At 40.2% G+C, this 16853-nt stretch overlaps 2 protein-coding genes and 1 pseudogene across 5 annotated transcripts; all 3 read right to left on the bottom strand.

Moving 5' to 3' along the window:
- Window positions 1-3080: 3080 nt before the first annotated feature.
- On the bottom strand, window positions 3081-7670 carry LOC133895269 (hypersensitive-induced response protein 1). 4 transcript variants are annotated; one of them, XM_062335441.1, is made up of 6 exons: window positions 7345-7670; window positions 5828-6023; window positions 5072-5192; window positions 4803-4894; window positions 4633-4729; window positions 3081-3699 (listed from the first exon to the last, which is right to left on the bottom strand). In XM_062335441.1, the coding sequence occupies exons 2-6, from the start codon at window positions 6014-6016 to the stop codon at window positions 3344-3346; spliced, it is 855 nt and encodes a 284-aa protein (XP_062191425.1). In that variant the 5' UTR covers window positions 6017-6023; window positions 7345-7670; the 3' UTR covers window positions 3081-3343. The 4 variants fall into 4 exon arrangements, with proteins under 4 accessions (XP_062191425.1, XP_062191423.1, XP_062191426.1 ...); XM_062335439.1 differs by having other exon boundaries at window positions 7412-7669; XM_062335442.1 differs by lacking the exon at window positions 7345-7670 and adding an exon at window positions 6995-7276.
- Window positions 7671-9398: 1728 nt separating this feature from the next.
- Window positions 9399-10587, bottom strand: LOC133895107 (uncharacterized). The gene is made up of 3 exons (XM_062335297.1): window positions 10261-10587; window positions 10114-10186; window positions 9399-9613 (listed from the first exon to the last, which is right to left on the bottom strand). Exons 1-3 carry the CDS (start codon window positions 10579-10581, stop codon window positions 9399-9401), a joined length of 609 nt encoding a protein of 202 aa, XP_062191281.1. The 5' UTR covers window positions 10582-10587.
- Window positions 10588-10808: 221 nt separating this feature from the next.
- On the bottom strand, window positions 10809-12081 carry LOC133895106 (uncharacterized; annotated as a pseudogene).
- Between the last annotated feature and the right edge of the window lie 4772 nt (window positions 12082-16853).

The following is a 16853-nucleotide window of genomic DNA, read 5'->3' as shown; positions in this document are numbered from 1 at the left end:
TGATGTAAAAAGAGAAGTCTTTCATGCTTGGTGCATGGGAGCTATCAAGAGAGTTTCCTTGAGCTTCTTGAGATCCAATGATGATTAAAATGACAAAGTGAAGAAATTGAAGATGCCAGATACAAAGTGGCTTTCTATGACAAGACGTGAAGGGCAAGCAATACTCGGTTGTAATGGACCATCCGGTGGGGAAAGGCAAGCAAAGAGCTTGGCGCTGAAGGACCAATGTGATGGTGATGGATAAATGAAGGTTTTGCGCCAATGGACCGTATAAGGCTATATGAAGCTATGGGTGATTCGCATCAATCACATAAAGAATGCAAGAAGACATGGAGTGAAGAGCAAATATTGGATTTCATATGTTGAAGGACATCAAGTGGCTTGATGATATAGAAGATGTTAAACTTCATAAGTTGAGGAACATCAAGCCAAAATCCAAAGTGGGCATTGCTCAAAGCAATGGTATAAATGATATGGGACTAATGTGATCAATGAGTTGTGATCAGGTGAATAGTCCCAATGATGAAATAAATTTGACGTTAGCACCTCTCAAGGTGAAGAAAGAAGATGGTATGAGGGTGTTCCTATTGATATAGATTATCTATTTGAATTTGAGTATAGAAATGCCGTACTATTGAGAGGATGTAACATTGATAACTTTGTTTATGTCTCAGTACTCAAAGTATCCATTTAGCCTAAAGATGAGAGAGACAAAACACCTCACGAACACCGGGCAACTCTAGTGTGCTAACTATACCCGGATGTTCCGGGCTGATCCGGAAGTTCTGAATAGTCGGAACCTCTGGATTTTCTCTGAAATAGGGTTCTCGGGTGAAAGTTCTTTCTAGACCTGAAAGTTCCGGATTGGGTTCGGAATCTCGGGATTTTGGACATGTTATCTGGAAGGTCCGGATTGTTTCCAGTTGGGGTCCTCGGGTTGAACTAAAGTTTGGACCCGGAAGTTCCGGGTGAATCTGGAACCTCTGGATTCTGTTAAATCGTCGAGTTTCTGAGTGAATCTAACACAGGGCAATCCGAAAGTTCTGGATGAATCTGGATATTCCGGATTGAGCCAAATTTCTCTGTAATGGCTAGTTTTTTAGGGTTGGGTATAAATACCCCCCTCATCCCTCCTTTGAGAGCAACTGGTGCTCCCCGAATATACTCAAAGCCAAAGCCATTTGAGCTCCCCCCCCCTCTCCAGTTTAGTGTGAGATTTGAGAAGAGAAGTGAGTTGGGTTGAGAGGTTAAAAAATTGAGTGCAAGTAAGCTAAACTCCATTCTTGAACATTTGAGTTCATAGCAAGCAAATTTTCGATTGTGTTTGTTACTCTTGGAGATCAAAGTCTCCTAGATGACTAGGAGTCGCCGGCGAGCACCTAAGCTTTTGGTGTGCCGTAGGAAGTTTGTGAAGGCTTGATTTCGCCTCTACAAGGGAAGAAATTAAGAGTAAACCCAATGGGTACGGTGGTGTTGTATTGATGAGGAAAATAGTTAAAAAAGACACGATTCAAGTGTGACCGAGCTTCCTCAACAGAGACGTAGGAATCTCAGATGGAGATGTCTAAACTTCGGGAAACAAATCACGTGTCTCCTCTCTTGGTTTTATTGTTCTTGACTTCTTGCTTTCTATTTGTGCCTATTTGCTTGATCTACTTGCTCGTGTGAAATTGACTGCTGGTGCTTAGTGGATCTGCTTGAAATCATCTTTTGAAACACACGACTTAATTTGGTTTGAGCTAGAACTCATTAGGCATAGTTTAATTTCAGTTTTGAGCTCTGTGACTGGAATATCAAGATCAAGCATGAAACTTCCAGATAAGGCCGGAAGTTACGGATTGAACCTGAAGGTTCCGGATTTTGTTTAATCTGCTGCAATGTTTAAATTTATCTTCGACTAGCTATAGATCCTATCTAGGCTAGTATGACCCCATTATAATCTGTCTCAAGATCAATAAAAAACATATGACATATGGTTATTATCCTTCAGATGATTTTAATCTGTATAAATCTTTATCTTTCGACGTTTGATTCAACATGAGAAAGTATCTCCTATATTTATCACGTATTCATAAGATCGATGGTTCACCGATCGTCGACAATAAGTAATCGCAACATTTAACCTTATATTTTAAGCAACAACCTACAATCAACGGTTAATTTTGTTTGCTGCAAGATCACTAACGAATATCTGCAATTTGATTATGTTTGCAATGAAATTGTAAAAGGACCACACTGACTAGGCGAAACCGGCGAAGTACAGGAAAGAAAGCAAAGGGAGGAGTTTGAGGAGATTACTGCTGCCACCAAGCTGAGAGCAAAGCTGGAGAAGATCCACGCGAAAATCGATGGCCTGAAGGCGAAGAAGCAGGATACTGTGGCTCGGCTCCTCGAGCTCGAGGGGACTGCAGCCTGTGCAGCAGCAGCTGCACCATCATCGAGCGGGTTATGGCGACAGCTGAATGCCGAGGGAAGTTTCAGATTTTGTCCAGATCATCGGATGAGCAGAAGAAGCAATTTTTCAGCTAATGCAGCTGATGACCTTTGTGTTTGAATGGACAAGTTTTGTATTTCCGTACCGTAAAATGTACATTTTAGTTTCGACTTTCCTAAATTCTATACAGTGCCTGACCAGCTTGATCAATGTGAAATCAGTCACATGAAAGTTGGTTGTACCCAAGATATTGTGTTCATACGTTGTGAAAATTGTGTCATCAGAATTTCAGTGGATACAGTAATATGCGTTGATATTATGCTTGTTCTCAAAAATTAATTTCTGATGCAAGATATGCCCCTAGAGCCTGCCTGGGTTGCAAAACAAAAAAGAAACTCATCTGCCTTGCACCGAGATTGCACTATGGAAACACTGAAACAGACTACTGCAGTCTGGGATTTCTTTCGAGCATTATGTGTAACAGCAACTCGGTACGCATCCTAAAACAAACCAATCAAATAGAAGAATCATAATGTTCACAGCAACACTCTAGATTAACTATGGCACATAAAATCAAGATGAGAGTCATCTTAACAAGCATCAATACAAGATTATCTCAACAAGCAGTAAGAACACCACCAAACAGTTGGTAAAGGCATTTTCTCAGGTTCACCTACATAAATAGGTCCAAACAACATAATACCCAGTAAACTTTTACAGCAGATAGGTCATTTTACTGTACAACATAATCCATGCAAGTAGATAGCACGAATAAACTGTACAGAAGTGCAAGCAATACTCATTTACTACCGTATCCCCTATGTTTTACTCCATCTCACAAGATATATATAGTGATGCAGACTTCTTTAATGATTGGGAAATGAGAAGCGTGTGGTTTCCAATGCTTTCTCAGAGCATCCTGGCCTGGAGCTGACCATCCCTTATCTGTGCCGCGATATCTTTGACAGCTCCTGGTCCATGGGGGATAAAGACTGAAGAGGACTTGGATGAGGCCCCGATCTCCTTCATGGTGTCGAAGTACTGGGTCACGAGAACCATATCCATGACATCCTTGGCGGAGGTCCCAGGCACATTCTCTGAGAAAGCGAGAACACTGTCTCTAAGCCCATCCACTATTGCCTGACGCTGCCTTGCGATACCCAGACCAGACAAGTACTTGGATTCTGCATCACCTTCAGCTCTCTTGATCTGCAGTATCTTCTCCGCTTCAGCTTTCTCGTTGGCAGCCAACCTCATCCTAGCAGCTGTTTCGTCAAATCATGTGAACAATTCAGAAATATCATGTAAACAAATCCAGTGATATTATTTGACCAATCCGACTAGTTCTTTTTAAATTACTAGTCAGAGTTAAATAGGTTTGACTTCAGGACTTCTAGGATACCATATAATTACAATGGAGTATTAAAATTTTGCTGTCACTTACAAATTAAACTCAGAAGCTTGAAATCTACATGTGAAAGATTTGATAACATTCTGACAACTATTTTTAATATCATGATTTGAATTTAAGAAAACCAGGAACATGGGAGATTAAATTTGTATAAATTTTTTAATATCTTGATCAACTAATATAACATTGATGCATATGCTACTGAGTTTAACAGCATTAGGTGCCATCTTGACGACAGCTCTCAAGAAGCTGAATCTCTCTCAAGGCCAAGCCAGTGAAGCACTGACCCTTTTTCCCCTTTTCTAATGTATTTAGTGTCAACGCATAGCATTGCTCAAAATGTCAACTGGTCAAATACTGACAGTTGGACTGGTAGTGCTTCAGAAGAAATCTGCATGCACTTGATGTTTTAAGTTTTAACTAAGGACAAGAGATTTTTTATTTTAGCCCTTTTTAAACTAATATTTTAAAAACAGTAAGTGTGACACTAAATTTTTAAAAACTAGCCCCATTTGTCACGCCAAAGTACATGGCGTGACTCACATCTTGATCACACCAATGCAGGTGGCGTGACCAAGGTAGCCGCACTGGCGTTCCGCCCCGGTGCCTTGCCACGTGGCCCTTTTTATCACGCCAAAGTACATGGCGTGACTCACCACGTGGTCACGCCGAGCGTGACAAAAGGGTTCTTGAAAATTTAATGTCTCACGTGCTGTTTTTAAAATATTAGTTTTAAAAGGACTAAAATAAAAAAAATTCCTAAGGACAACAAGTATGTTGAACTTGCCTGCATTGATCTCATTCATGGCTCTCTTCACATGTTCATCAGGCTCAATATCAACAATCAGTGTTTGCACAATCTCATATCCATACATTGACATTGCCTGTACAGTGGATTAAAACGGTCAGTAAAAATGCATCTATGCTCTGGAAGACCAACAAATGATGAACACAAACCTTTTCAAGCTCATCTTCCACAGCTTTGGCGATATCGTTCTTCTGCTCAAATACATCATCCAAGTTCATCTTTGGAACACTAGCCCTGATGACTGAACATGAGTAACAAAATTCTATTAGCATTGAATGGGAGGACTGAGGATGAGTAACATGTTCAGGTGACTACTACATGAGTATAGAATGAGAGACAAGTCAAGATGAATATTGAATAAAGCTGTGGATGCAGTGGAAACATGATTTTTGCAGTTTGAAACAAGTAAAAGCCTTACCATCAAAGACATATGACTGGATTTGCTCCCTAGTGTTACTAAGCCTGTAAAAGGCATCAGATGCCTTGTTAGCAAGGGCACGGTATTGCACAGATGCAACAACATTGACGAAGACATTATCCTGCAGATTATTCACGACATGATATTCATCATCAGAAAGCTAAAATTGGGAAAACAAGTATATGTGTAATGCATAAATATTCTATTTCAATGAGAAAACAAATATATATTCTTGAACAAACTCAAACACAGGAGTAACTACTCATCTAGTCAAACATTAAATGTCGTATGGAGACTCTGTCTCGAAAGTAGAGCTTTGGCAATCAAGATCTATGGAAAAATATTTGCAAAACCTAAAAAAATTATAATATTGTGAAATCATTTCTTGAGACAAATATATTCATATATTCTTGTATGGCCTATCTAAATATTCATGATTGCATTATTTTTTATTTAAGTTAAAATACTTTTACTGCAGACACTCGATGACAACACTAATTTAACATTGGAGGACATCTTTAAATGTAAGGAGTGAAGGATTGAACAAATGAGGTTTGCCCCAACGTCCTCAACCACCAAAATATTATGCTTTTAACACTAGGCCAAATGGTGGACACAAATATAGATATTCTCAGCACAAACAAAAAAATGTTGAACAGAATGCAGAACGTCACAAAACTACTTTTTTTTCACCATGCATACTAATTGCTTTAGCAAAGCATAAAGAAAAACCAAGACACGAGATATTAGGGAAACCTTTGTCTTTGTTTCGCAGCGGACATCAAGCTGCTGCACACGCAGTGAAAGATACCCAGCAACCTGCTTCCCTATGCACCATGGCAAGAAGTGGCATCCAGGCTCTAGGACCTCATCAAACTTTCCAAAAGATTCCTTGATGGCTACGGTCGATTGATCCACTTGTATCAAACCGAGTGCTTGACCCATGTCTTATCTACAAGGAAGGAACAATGGATTTTAATGAAGTCATATGCTAAAGAAGTGGCATCCAGTTGATGTTGCCTTCTCCAAATAATTTCATTGGATCAAAATTTTCTTTCAGTGTCATACAAACAGCTGATGTGCTAATCAACAAGGGATAGCATTATTGGACTAAAATTAAGGGAAATGAGTAAAGATAAATGTATGCTGGATAGCATAGAATGGCTAGCTCATTCGTAATGAAGACTCAACCAATTGCAGTATTTATACCACTTAGAGCGAGGAAAGGAAACAGTATTGCAAACAATAAATAGATCATGTTAAAAAGCATGTCATTACCATGCCAAAACTCTACAATTCCTGCTAGATAAATATGTCCATAAAACAGCTCAATCATTGACATCACCGCGCAACAGAATCATGCTTGAATGGATTCACAAAAGAAAATTCCACGATAAAGATAGCCAAATAATATATCAAACTAGCATAGACAAGATGCACTATGAACTACAAAGATGAAAAGAAGAACAAGAACCTATATGCCTCGACAAGCTTAGTAAGGAGAGGCAAGGTTTATCTTGGTCTATATAGGAGTAGAGCCAAGACAAGTGGTAACGTTGGAGGACGTGGGAAGGGATACATCATATAAAGGTTAGATGCCAGCGCGAGGCCTCAATAAATCCACCGCAGAAACACGGTGCCAGAACAAGCGTGGTCAAACTCCACAAGATGCTGCTAATAATTAGCATTTAGTGAATGGTCAATGCACAAACCCGCAAGGCTTATCCAACGACTAGTGACCAGCACGTCGCGGTCTTTCATGCCAGTATGCATCTGCCCTACGCCACCTGCTGGTACCTTATCTTTGTATCCTTCACCATTGAAAATTTGGCGGCTGTGCTCAATAATTAAGCAACCGAGTCGCAAAGGTGGAATAACCGTATATAAAAATACATGTGCTCGACTAAGAACATCTGAAATTACAAGGTCGTGCTCGCTTCGTTGAGGCAGACACCAAGTTTCAAGCGGCGGCCACACAAACAACGAACGAGTCGTGGGCGGAGGACAAGAGGTAGCAGTCGAAATCACCAGCCTTGATAGGAACAAAAAGTTAAATTTTTTTTTGTCTAAACGGGAAGGGAAGCAAGGCGCAGGTAGCCGGAGAAAATTTCCAAGAAAGCTGCCCCATGGAGAAATCCCCAAGAAACCAGTCGCGAAAAAGAAATCCCTCCCCCGCAAGAACGTAACCCGGCCATCGCAGCAGAAATTTCCGAACAAACGCGTCTCAAATTACAAGAAACCGCGGGGAAGAACTCGGTTGGGTCACGGATCACCTGCCCGTCCGCCGCCGCAAGAGAAGGGAAACTGCCTTGGGGTTAGGGCGAGATGGAGGGAAACTACCTCAATCTCCGAGGCAGATGAAAGAGGGTTTGCTTCAGTTCGTCCGTGGCCCCGTCGAGTGGGTGGAAATCGCGCTATTTATGCGGGATTGCTGCGCGTCCGAGAGGGCAATTGGGGCAGCATGAGGATTGCTATAGATGGGAAATTGGGACGAAATTGGGGAGGAGGAAAGTGGAGGTGGGTTTGCTACCAGCTCATGTGGGCTGTCCCTCGATCCAATCCAGATCCTTTTATGAACAGTATTTTACGAGAGGGTACAATAATATTATACAGTTATACACTCCCTCATAAAGCCAAAGGATTTCAATTAGGATGTCCTGCTTCGCCTCCGCGCACCGCGGTCGCTATCTAGGGCCCCAAGCAAAATATTCCTCTTTGATGTTTGTTTCATTGTGATGTTTGGGTTTAATGCTGTTTTGTCTTTGGTATGGAATTTAAGGAATTTTTGTATAGGTTGATTCTATGGGCGGAATCAGGGATTGTATCCGACGGTGTTTCCTTGGTTCGAATTTTATATTTATATTTGAATTGAATTTTGAAGATGCTGGTGCTGAAATTCAGATATGAACTTTTCGATCTAAATTATCTTAATTCTGTGGATTTTTTTTACTAAGAATTTAGTATTTAGGGATCCTCAAAATTGAATTTCTGATTTCAAGGATCAAAATCTGATAAATGAATTTTAAACCTTTAATATGGGAATTTGATAGTGTAGTGCTACAACTTCCTAATGGGGAGCCAACCTTAGCACTACAATGCTGCCTATCATATCAAGGCATGCGGCTAAAGGGATAACATGTATACGTGGGTATATTCCATTGTCAAAAGTACATACATGCGCTGCGAGAGGTTTAGACCTTTAATCTAGTTTAAGGCTTCGTTTGGATGCAAGAGTAGGCAAACCCAGGGAAGGAAAGTCCCAGGGGGGTTTTTGATGGCACATGCAAACCCCGGGGGGGGGGGGGGGGAACCACTCCCCTGCTGCTGTTTGGAGGGAAATTCCAGGGATGTCTTTGTGCCTGCTGCAGTACCTTGCTGCTGCTGGTGCAGTAGGTTTCATGTGCTGCTGTACGTTGCTGTTGATTTGGTAGATCAAAACTAATCAAATCATCACACATACTTATGATAAAGAGTACTATGATTTGTAATATTGAAAATCGAAGAGTATTTTCATGTCCAAGCATAGAAATGCAAATCCATCAAGTCATACAGCTTTCATATTGCTCTTGACTCCTCGATTGCCAAACCAGAATAAAGTCATACAGCTTTCATATTGCTCTTGACTCCTCGATTGCCAAACCAAAATAAGAAGTATGTACGTATCAATTTATAGCATCCAGATAAACTTGAAATGTGGCAAGAACGTAAGATTAAAGACTAAACTTCTGTTACAGAATATCACTTTAAAACTCTGTTTTCCAAAATAGCTAGTGATCAGCACTACACTGTGAATATTCTGCCTTAGCATGGAATCTTCTGACGATAGGTCACCTAAATTTGAATGAACTTCTGAAGACAATTGACCTGCAAAAACAACAATATTCTGCTGCTGAGGGACTAAATGGATTATAACATTATATCTTCAAAACAACATTTATAAGACATGGTGAAGTAGCCCATCCCCTAATGCATGCGTCTGCATTTCCAACCTGTGCATACAACTTGAAAGGATCATACCTATGGAGTAATTTTCTTCTTCAGCCAGATTAATCGCACATTTGGATTCTTGGTTTTGATGAATATTTGTCTATTCACCTCACTTTCGAAGACCACCAATGCGTCTGCCTTCTCTTCATCGGTTAATTCTTCCATGGCTTCCAAGTTATCGATACATTTTTCAATGGAATAATCATCTTCACGCCTTCTCTTTTCATCCAGATTTTCCATAACTTTTTCTGTTGTTCCTTTTTGTAGTCCAAGTAGTCTCCAAGAACAGCTGCAACTTGACTTTGCTTGCGCTTTTTCCCACTATCACCTTCTTGCTGTCCTAAATTATGATCGGATGGTGCAGATTGAGCTTCATTGGGTTCAATATATTGATTTGATGTCCCTTGACCATCCAAACTTGAAGCAAATGGATTTGTATGCACGTGTTCAGAGGCAGGGGCACATGTTTTATGCTTTGTTCGGAGGTACTTCTTTCATTTGGAGGTTTCACTCGCTCAGTTGATATAAAATTTAAATCTCCCGTAGCAATGCTTCCTATTCCAAAGCAAAAATCAGCAGTACAAAAAACTGTAAAACTGATAAAACGAGGATCATAATTATGAGAATCAAGCAAATTCTTATAACCATAACTTCAAAGGTTCCTATTGCACATGTGGTAGGCCTTATCATGATCCAGAAGCCAAAAACAAGTTGAAATGATACAGTGCTGGATTTGAGAGGACTGGTTTCACGAGGATCATATTGGTCTTAACTCTATTGAACATGTTCTCTACTTTCCATGATCTTTAATATGAGACATGATGCCTCATTCATTCATTCACTAAAAACTATCATACATTACAGTGCCACAGGAGAATCCAAAAAAAGAACAACCAAGAAATTAAAGAGTAAGGAACAACAGCACTGTAATGTGCTAAGCACATTATACTCATTTACTAAGCACAGTTGATGGAAGCAGTGGTATTATCCAGATGTAACAGTAAGGAACAGCATATTTCTTACATAATATTACACAATATAAGGAACAATTTTACCTTCATATAGAGATGCCAAGTAATTAAATAGAGGAAAAGGCTTTTGGCGGAACTTCCTCACTTTAGGGTGATCCTATGCAACATAACAATGTAATTAGTAAAAAAATATTACAAGATTACTATTTCTAGAGAGAGTAAATGTCTTACCTTAATAATTTTATCCCAGATTTTTGGTTCAGCAATTATCATGCCCATAGAATCATCCCAACCCGTACCACTCTGTTTCTTTGCATCCCTTATTGATTTATAGCTTGCTTTAAGTTCCTTCTTCTTTTCTTGTAGTTGTTGCTTTGTGAAATGTGCTATAGGGAACCTCTCATTGAACTTGATGGTGATACTCCTCCAACCCTCTGATACCCAACCATTTTGCCCTTTGAACTTTGGGTTGTTGTTATGGTCATGTAATATATCAACAAGACATTTCTCATATGTGGAGTTCCAAGCAGCCCTTGCAACTTCTTTTGACATATCAATTCTATGAAAAGAACGTCCAGCATGTCCAGCATTAAAAAAAAGACAGCATGTCCAGGATTAAAAAAAAAAGAAAGCATGTCCAGCATTAAAAAAAAGACATATCAAAGTATAATGATGTCTCTTACATATCAAATCATAAGCAAACTAGTGAGTACTACTACTTTAAGCATCCATTACACATAGTAGAGGTACCATACTACTTTACAAGACATCATGTTGAACTAATTATTGTAGGCAGCCCACATCTGTAGTGCGATCTGATCTCTGAGAGTACTTCCATCACTTGACTCCAAGTCATTTAGGTAGTTGTCATCGCCCTCCGGAACATCAACATAGTCGACTGGTGAGATATTAGTTGGTTGGTCATCTAGCCACCCTTCTTGACCATTTTGCCCTCTGATTATATTGTGAAATGCAACAGCTGCAGCTAGAATCTTAATCTGAGACTCTATGGGATAGAATGTGCCTACTTTTAGAATCGGAAACCGCTTCTTTAGAACACCAATGGCCCTCTCTATGTGGTTGCGAAGTATTGCATGACGATGGTTGAACAATTCTCTATAGTTAGCATAACCACTTTGAGATGAACGACGCCTCCTGAACTCACTGAGGTGGTATCGAACTCCTATATATGGGGCAATAAAGGATGGTGTGTTTGCGTACCCACCATCTACAATATAGAATTTTCCCTTCGGCACATGAAATCCCTTGCTAAGAGCAGATCTAAGGACCCCTGCATCTGATGCAGACCCTTCCCATCCACATGAAATGAATGTGAAGTTAAGATCAAAGTTGCAAGCTAACATAACATTTTGAGATAGAGTTCCTTTCCTATTCCTATAGGGAGGGGCCTTGTCTTCTGCAATGGTGATTGGTATATGTGTCCCATCGATGGCACCAATGCAATTCTACATGCAAGGAAAGAAATAAAGGACTTGGCACTCAAGGAAAGAAAAGCTTGGGGAAATGTATGTGTTTAGTATATGGCTCACCTGAAAAAAGGGCATAAAACGAGGATCTGTTGCAATTTTCGTATGAGTTTGGATTGAACTTGGGAGCTTCACAAATTTTTGAGTCAAGGCAGGAATTATATTGAAAACTTCTGTTATTTTCCTATGGATTGTTTCCCCGCTGTGTTGAAAAGCTTTTTGTAGCCTCTGATTGCTAGCATTGTGTGAGAGCATGAACATGAACATCCTAAGCTGCTCCTCAACAGCAACACCTCGTGTCACGCAACAAATTCTCCCTTCTAAGAAAATTTGACGTGGCTCTAAATATCTCCGGCTCTATGCGAAACTCAACTCTACACCAAATCTCGTGCCCTTCTAGGATTTCCTTAACCTTTTTAGCACCAGGAAGAGAGGAGGTGTGGACGGGCCATTTCTCTTCTTGTAGGCATAAAAGTAAAGCAGGAACAAGTAAAAGGAATAGCTCATCGTCCTCTTCTTCCTCCTCTAAAAAAAATTGCCTAACTTGCTCCTCCCAAGAACCCATTATCTAGTAAAATGACAAGAAAATATGCAGATCTGAAAGCTATAACAAACATGTAGATCTTAATTCATTAACCTAGCCACTAGTATTCAAGAAAACATGTATAAGAAGCAGAAGTATGCAGTTTAATTTCAGTACCTCTTTGCACTGCTTCTTGAGCTTCAAGTTCTCATCCACCAGCCGGCGAACTTCCTTTTCTAGATTTTCCACGTATGCCTGCACACGAACAAATCACTTAAAAATCAGTAAAAATTGAGCTATTAACTTGCATAATCCAAACATGTAGGCCTTTTTTCAGGTGTACTAACTGTGCACTCTTTGCGATTGTTGCTGTGTTTCTGTCTAAGGAGTCCAGGAGGCATGTGGGGGCTAAGGAGAGTGGACTACAAAGGATAGGGAGTAGAGCATGATTATAGCCTTAGAGGCTTAGAGAGCATGGTAAGGTGGCATTGTGGTATTGTTCATTTTTTCTTCATCATCTCACAAATCTGGTTCTATGGGTATAATGTTGCCAAGAGTTGGCCCAAATAATTGGTAACATGTTGCATAAAATCTTTATCACCACAAATCATTGTATCCTCATTCATCAAATATAAGATAGTATTTTTTTTCTCACCCTGCCATTAGCAATGCTATGAAAAAATTTGGTATTATTATCCCACTCAATGACCCAATTCGCATGAGATCTTTTAAACCAAGATAACCCCTCCTCATTAAACATTTTTTTGCAACTCAGCCAAAATATTAGCTAACCAAAACCATAGGTAAATGTGCTAAGCACATTATACTCATTTACTAAGCACAGTTGATGGAATGTTATGGTCAGATAGATCTCTAGAAATCTTTTGAACCAAAACCATAGGTAAATGCTTTCCCAATCATTGCTAACCAAAATCCTATCCTACCTCTCTAGTGTTGGATCTTCTCTATTATTACACCAAGTGAAGACCCCACCATTCACATGTAGCTCCCTGAGCTCATTAACATGAATAATGGAATTGAAAAGGTGGGAAAACTGGGAAAGAGTATTTAGCCGGTTCTTTTTCATGAGTCTATCTTATAATGTTGAAATCTCCACCTATCATGAGAGGCAAATGTGCCTGAGCACAAAAATGAGAAAATTCAATAATAAATTCATGTTTATTTTCATCCTAGGCAGCTCCATATACATTGATCAAGGTCCACTTTGACCTCAACTCTTTTTCAAAGAGATCAATCTGAATAAGGTCATTGGTTCCTGATTTGGGCATAACAATACTACAAGCACACAAGTTACCACGACTTTTTGTATTGTGTGAATCCGCTTACACTCCAGAAATCATAAGTTAGGCATGGCCACAGCATCGCTATGAAAGAGCAAAATGCAGAAGTGAACCACACCACCAAGTTCAACAAAAGAAAGGCAACGGCATTACCATCATGCATTGAGAAAGACCCAGGACCGAGAATCGGCGAGGCAGTGAGGATTTTCGGGAGCACTGCTAGGGTTTGGTGCGGGGGGGGGGGGGGTGCTATTGCAGAAGGATTTTCAGGAGAACTACCAACCGTAAGCTGATACTGGTGGAGACAGCCGCGCCGACGGCAACGACGACCACCAGACCCTAGACGCGAAATCCCACCAAAACGCTACGAACGACGTCCCCACAAACCCCACCCAAAAGAGAGGAGGGCAGGCTCGGCGCCAAGTCCACGGCCGCAAGAGGGAGGAGACGGAGATGGATCTGGAGGCGAACTCACCGTTTGGGTTCGTCGGAGTGGAAGGGGCTGGGCTCCCAGGAAGCCAGAGACCGCGCTGCGGGGTTGGAGTTGGTCACTGGTGAGACGGAGGGAGGGCCCTGCGGATGGTTGCCTCGCTGTTGCTGCGCGGAGGCGGAGGCGGAGACGGAGGTGGCGGGAGGCAGAGGCCTCTCGCGTGCGAGGGAGGTCGAGACAAGGAACGATTCCCGATCGGTAGAGGCGTGGCTCGGGCCCCCGCGGAAAGGACGTGGATCGGGCCGAGAAACCCTGTCTGATGGGCTTCCCAAATGGCACGATTTTCTGGCCCGTGGGAGGTTGCCCAGTGGGCTTTCCAACCGGGGAAAAGGCTGGGATCCCGGAGTGGATCGGGCCTCCCAAACTAGCCCTAAATGCGTGAATGCACCCATGTGGATATGCGTGGCGTGCATGTGGTGGTGTGGGACTACATCCAAGTTCATATTTGCAAACGAAATGTTTTTTAAACAATCTATGTTGTTTAACATAATATTAAATAAAATAAGAGGCAATACTACTTAAATTCACTACTACAGAATCAGATTTATATGTCGGTCTATCACTGTCAGTTCTTTACTGGCCGATAGTGATAGGGTATCACTGCTAGTTTGTAGGCCACGCGGGAAGAACCAGCAATCGTGGCTTATGAACTGACATTGATAAGGGGAATCACTGTCGGTTGATGGCTTGAGCCGGCAATAATGCCTAGCTACCTCATCACTGTCGGTTTAAGCCACCGATCGGCAGTGATAGCTGGATATCACTGTCGGCTAATGGGATGAGTCAGCAATGATGTGTATAGTATAAAACAATAGCCCTTCCCTAAGCCCGAGTGTAACACTGTCCCCAACGACCTTCATTGCCCTCACGGACGTATCACTGTTTTTGAGCCCTCTATGTGCAATTTCATTGCTCGGTGAGCTTCACAGTGTCATACCTAATCTTTTGCGTGCGCTAGTTCGATCGTAGGCCATCGTTGGCTTAGTGCTCCGCCAGCCGCCACCGCAAGTTTGCCCACCTCGCCGATGAACTTCGGGCCATGAGCTGCCCCTGCCCGAGTTGAACACATGGTGAGCTTCATCGCGATCCAAGGAACCTCACCGCTCCCTTCCCTTCCACTCTCCCCCTCTTTAGCACGCCACCATCGTTGGCCTAGCTTACCGCCCACCATGGTCGTCGATGGTCACACTTGCCACCGTATATGCCGCCACCAACCCCTCAAACGAGTTCACCACAACACGTTGAGCATTTTGGTACCCCTCCCCGGCCAAGCTCCGCCACCGTTCGCCACTGGCAACCGGTCAAAGTCGAAAAATCCAGGAAATGCCGAAAGGAATATTAGTTGTATTGATAAATCAGCTGAAATAACCTATAATTTGTAAAAAAAAATATCTAGAGCTTAGAAAAATATGAGACCAAGTTTTTTAGTTTCATTTTGTCATAATCTATATGATAAAAATACATACATGCATGAAATGTCCACTGAAATACCTCTATTGCATTAAATATGTTGTAACTTGTTAATCTATAATTAAATCTTGAAATATCCAAAATTTGTCTATCAAACTTTGTTAATCTTATTTTGCCATACTCTGTATAGGAAAAATATATTTTAAGCATGAAATGCTTGTTTAGCACTATATTTTGTTAATGTTGCTTAAGCCTTTTAAACTTGATTAATTTCTATAGAAATTAATAAAAGTCATAAAATGTGAAACTAATTATTTTAGGTCTTCTCTCTGTATACCTTACACAGTAAAAATACATTTTTGCCATGTGAGTACTTCCCTCATGTAAGTTTGTTTGAACTACCTCATATAATTTTGGATTTAAAAATAGTAAGCATTTAATTTTGTTAATTAAGTGGGCAAATGAACTCCAATTCATGTTATTCTTCCTCTATTGTATTCATAACCCCGTGCACTACATCTCTACCAAATTTCATGTTGTTTGGATCACATCTCATGACATTTCATTCATTCTCATTTCGATGCACTTTATCACTCTTTAGAGAACGACGTCACGAAGTGTCATGAGGTTGATCCCGAGGGTGAATGTGTTGTTTAATTTTGATAAGTTATTTCTATATGTATATCATGCATGTAAGGGTTGAATATTAAAGAACATTTCTAAGAATGGTACCAATAAAAACTCATCAGACCCGACTAACAAGGAGGAGCACCATGTGGTTCTTCAAGGAAAAAGAAGGATTGTCAGAGTGAAGAATGTCGTTGACGAGAAAGACTACAATTAATTCAATACGCTACCTCCTTTTGGAGAGGACGTCGACCTAATTTCCATGGAAGACATCGATGAACCTCCATATGTACGTCGTGATCATAATGAAGGGTGAATCGTTAAGACAAAGTAGCTAAACTGTATTAATTACTATGCATAAATTTGTTTTAGTTGCAATTATACCTTACTTATGTTATGGAAGCTTCAATTTTTAGTTTACGATGGAAGATGTCTTTAATATTGATCATATTGATTTTTTGATTTTTAATGAATTAGCAATAGCACAAGCACTATTGCTATGTATTACTATTTTTTATTTTTAATGAATTAGCAATAGCACTAGCATATTTCTATTTGCATATTACATGATTTACATTATCTATAGTTATGAGCGTATTTATTTTTAATTTTTAATGATTTAAAATATTTATTGATGAAATTAAGATATATAGCAAGATCCAATATAGAAACTTAAGTATGAACATATTTATTTTAATTTTTTATTGAATTAGAAAATTGAATTATGAAATTTAGGTATATACAAAACTTAATTTTGGTATGTAACAAGTTCAATTTTAAATAAATATGTATTAGGATTTTAGGTGAACAAAATGTTAATAAACATAGATAGTATAAACTTATTCGAAAACACTTGAGTAGCATAGTGGTTTAATTGTTCGGTCTTACTTGGGGCAGGTCATGGGTTCGGTCTTACTCGCGTGCAGCGAAAACAAATTTTTTGCATCCCAGATTTGCAGTGAAAGGGGTTTCACTGTCAGTAAACA

This window comes from Phragmites australis, chromosome 16 (genome assembly GCF_958298935.1).
Source record: "Phragmites australis chromosome 16, lpPhrAust1.1, whole genome shotgun sequence".
In the NCBI taxonomy this organism is placed as follows: Eukaryota; Viridiplantae; Streptophyta; class Magnoliopsida; order Poales; family Poaceae; genus Phragmites; species Phragmites australis.
The sequence above is the reverse complement of the archived record's forward strand: the minus strand, read 5'-3'. Positions and strand labels throughout refer to the sequence as shown.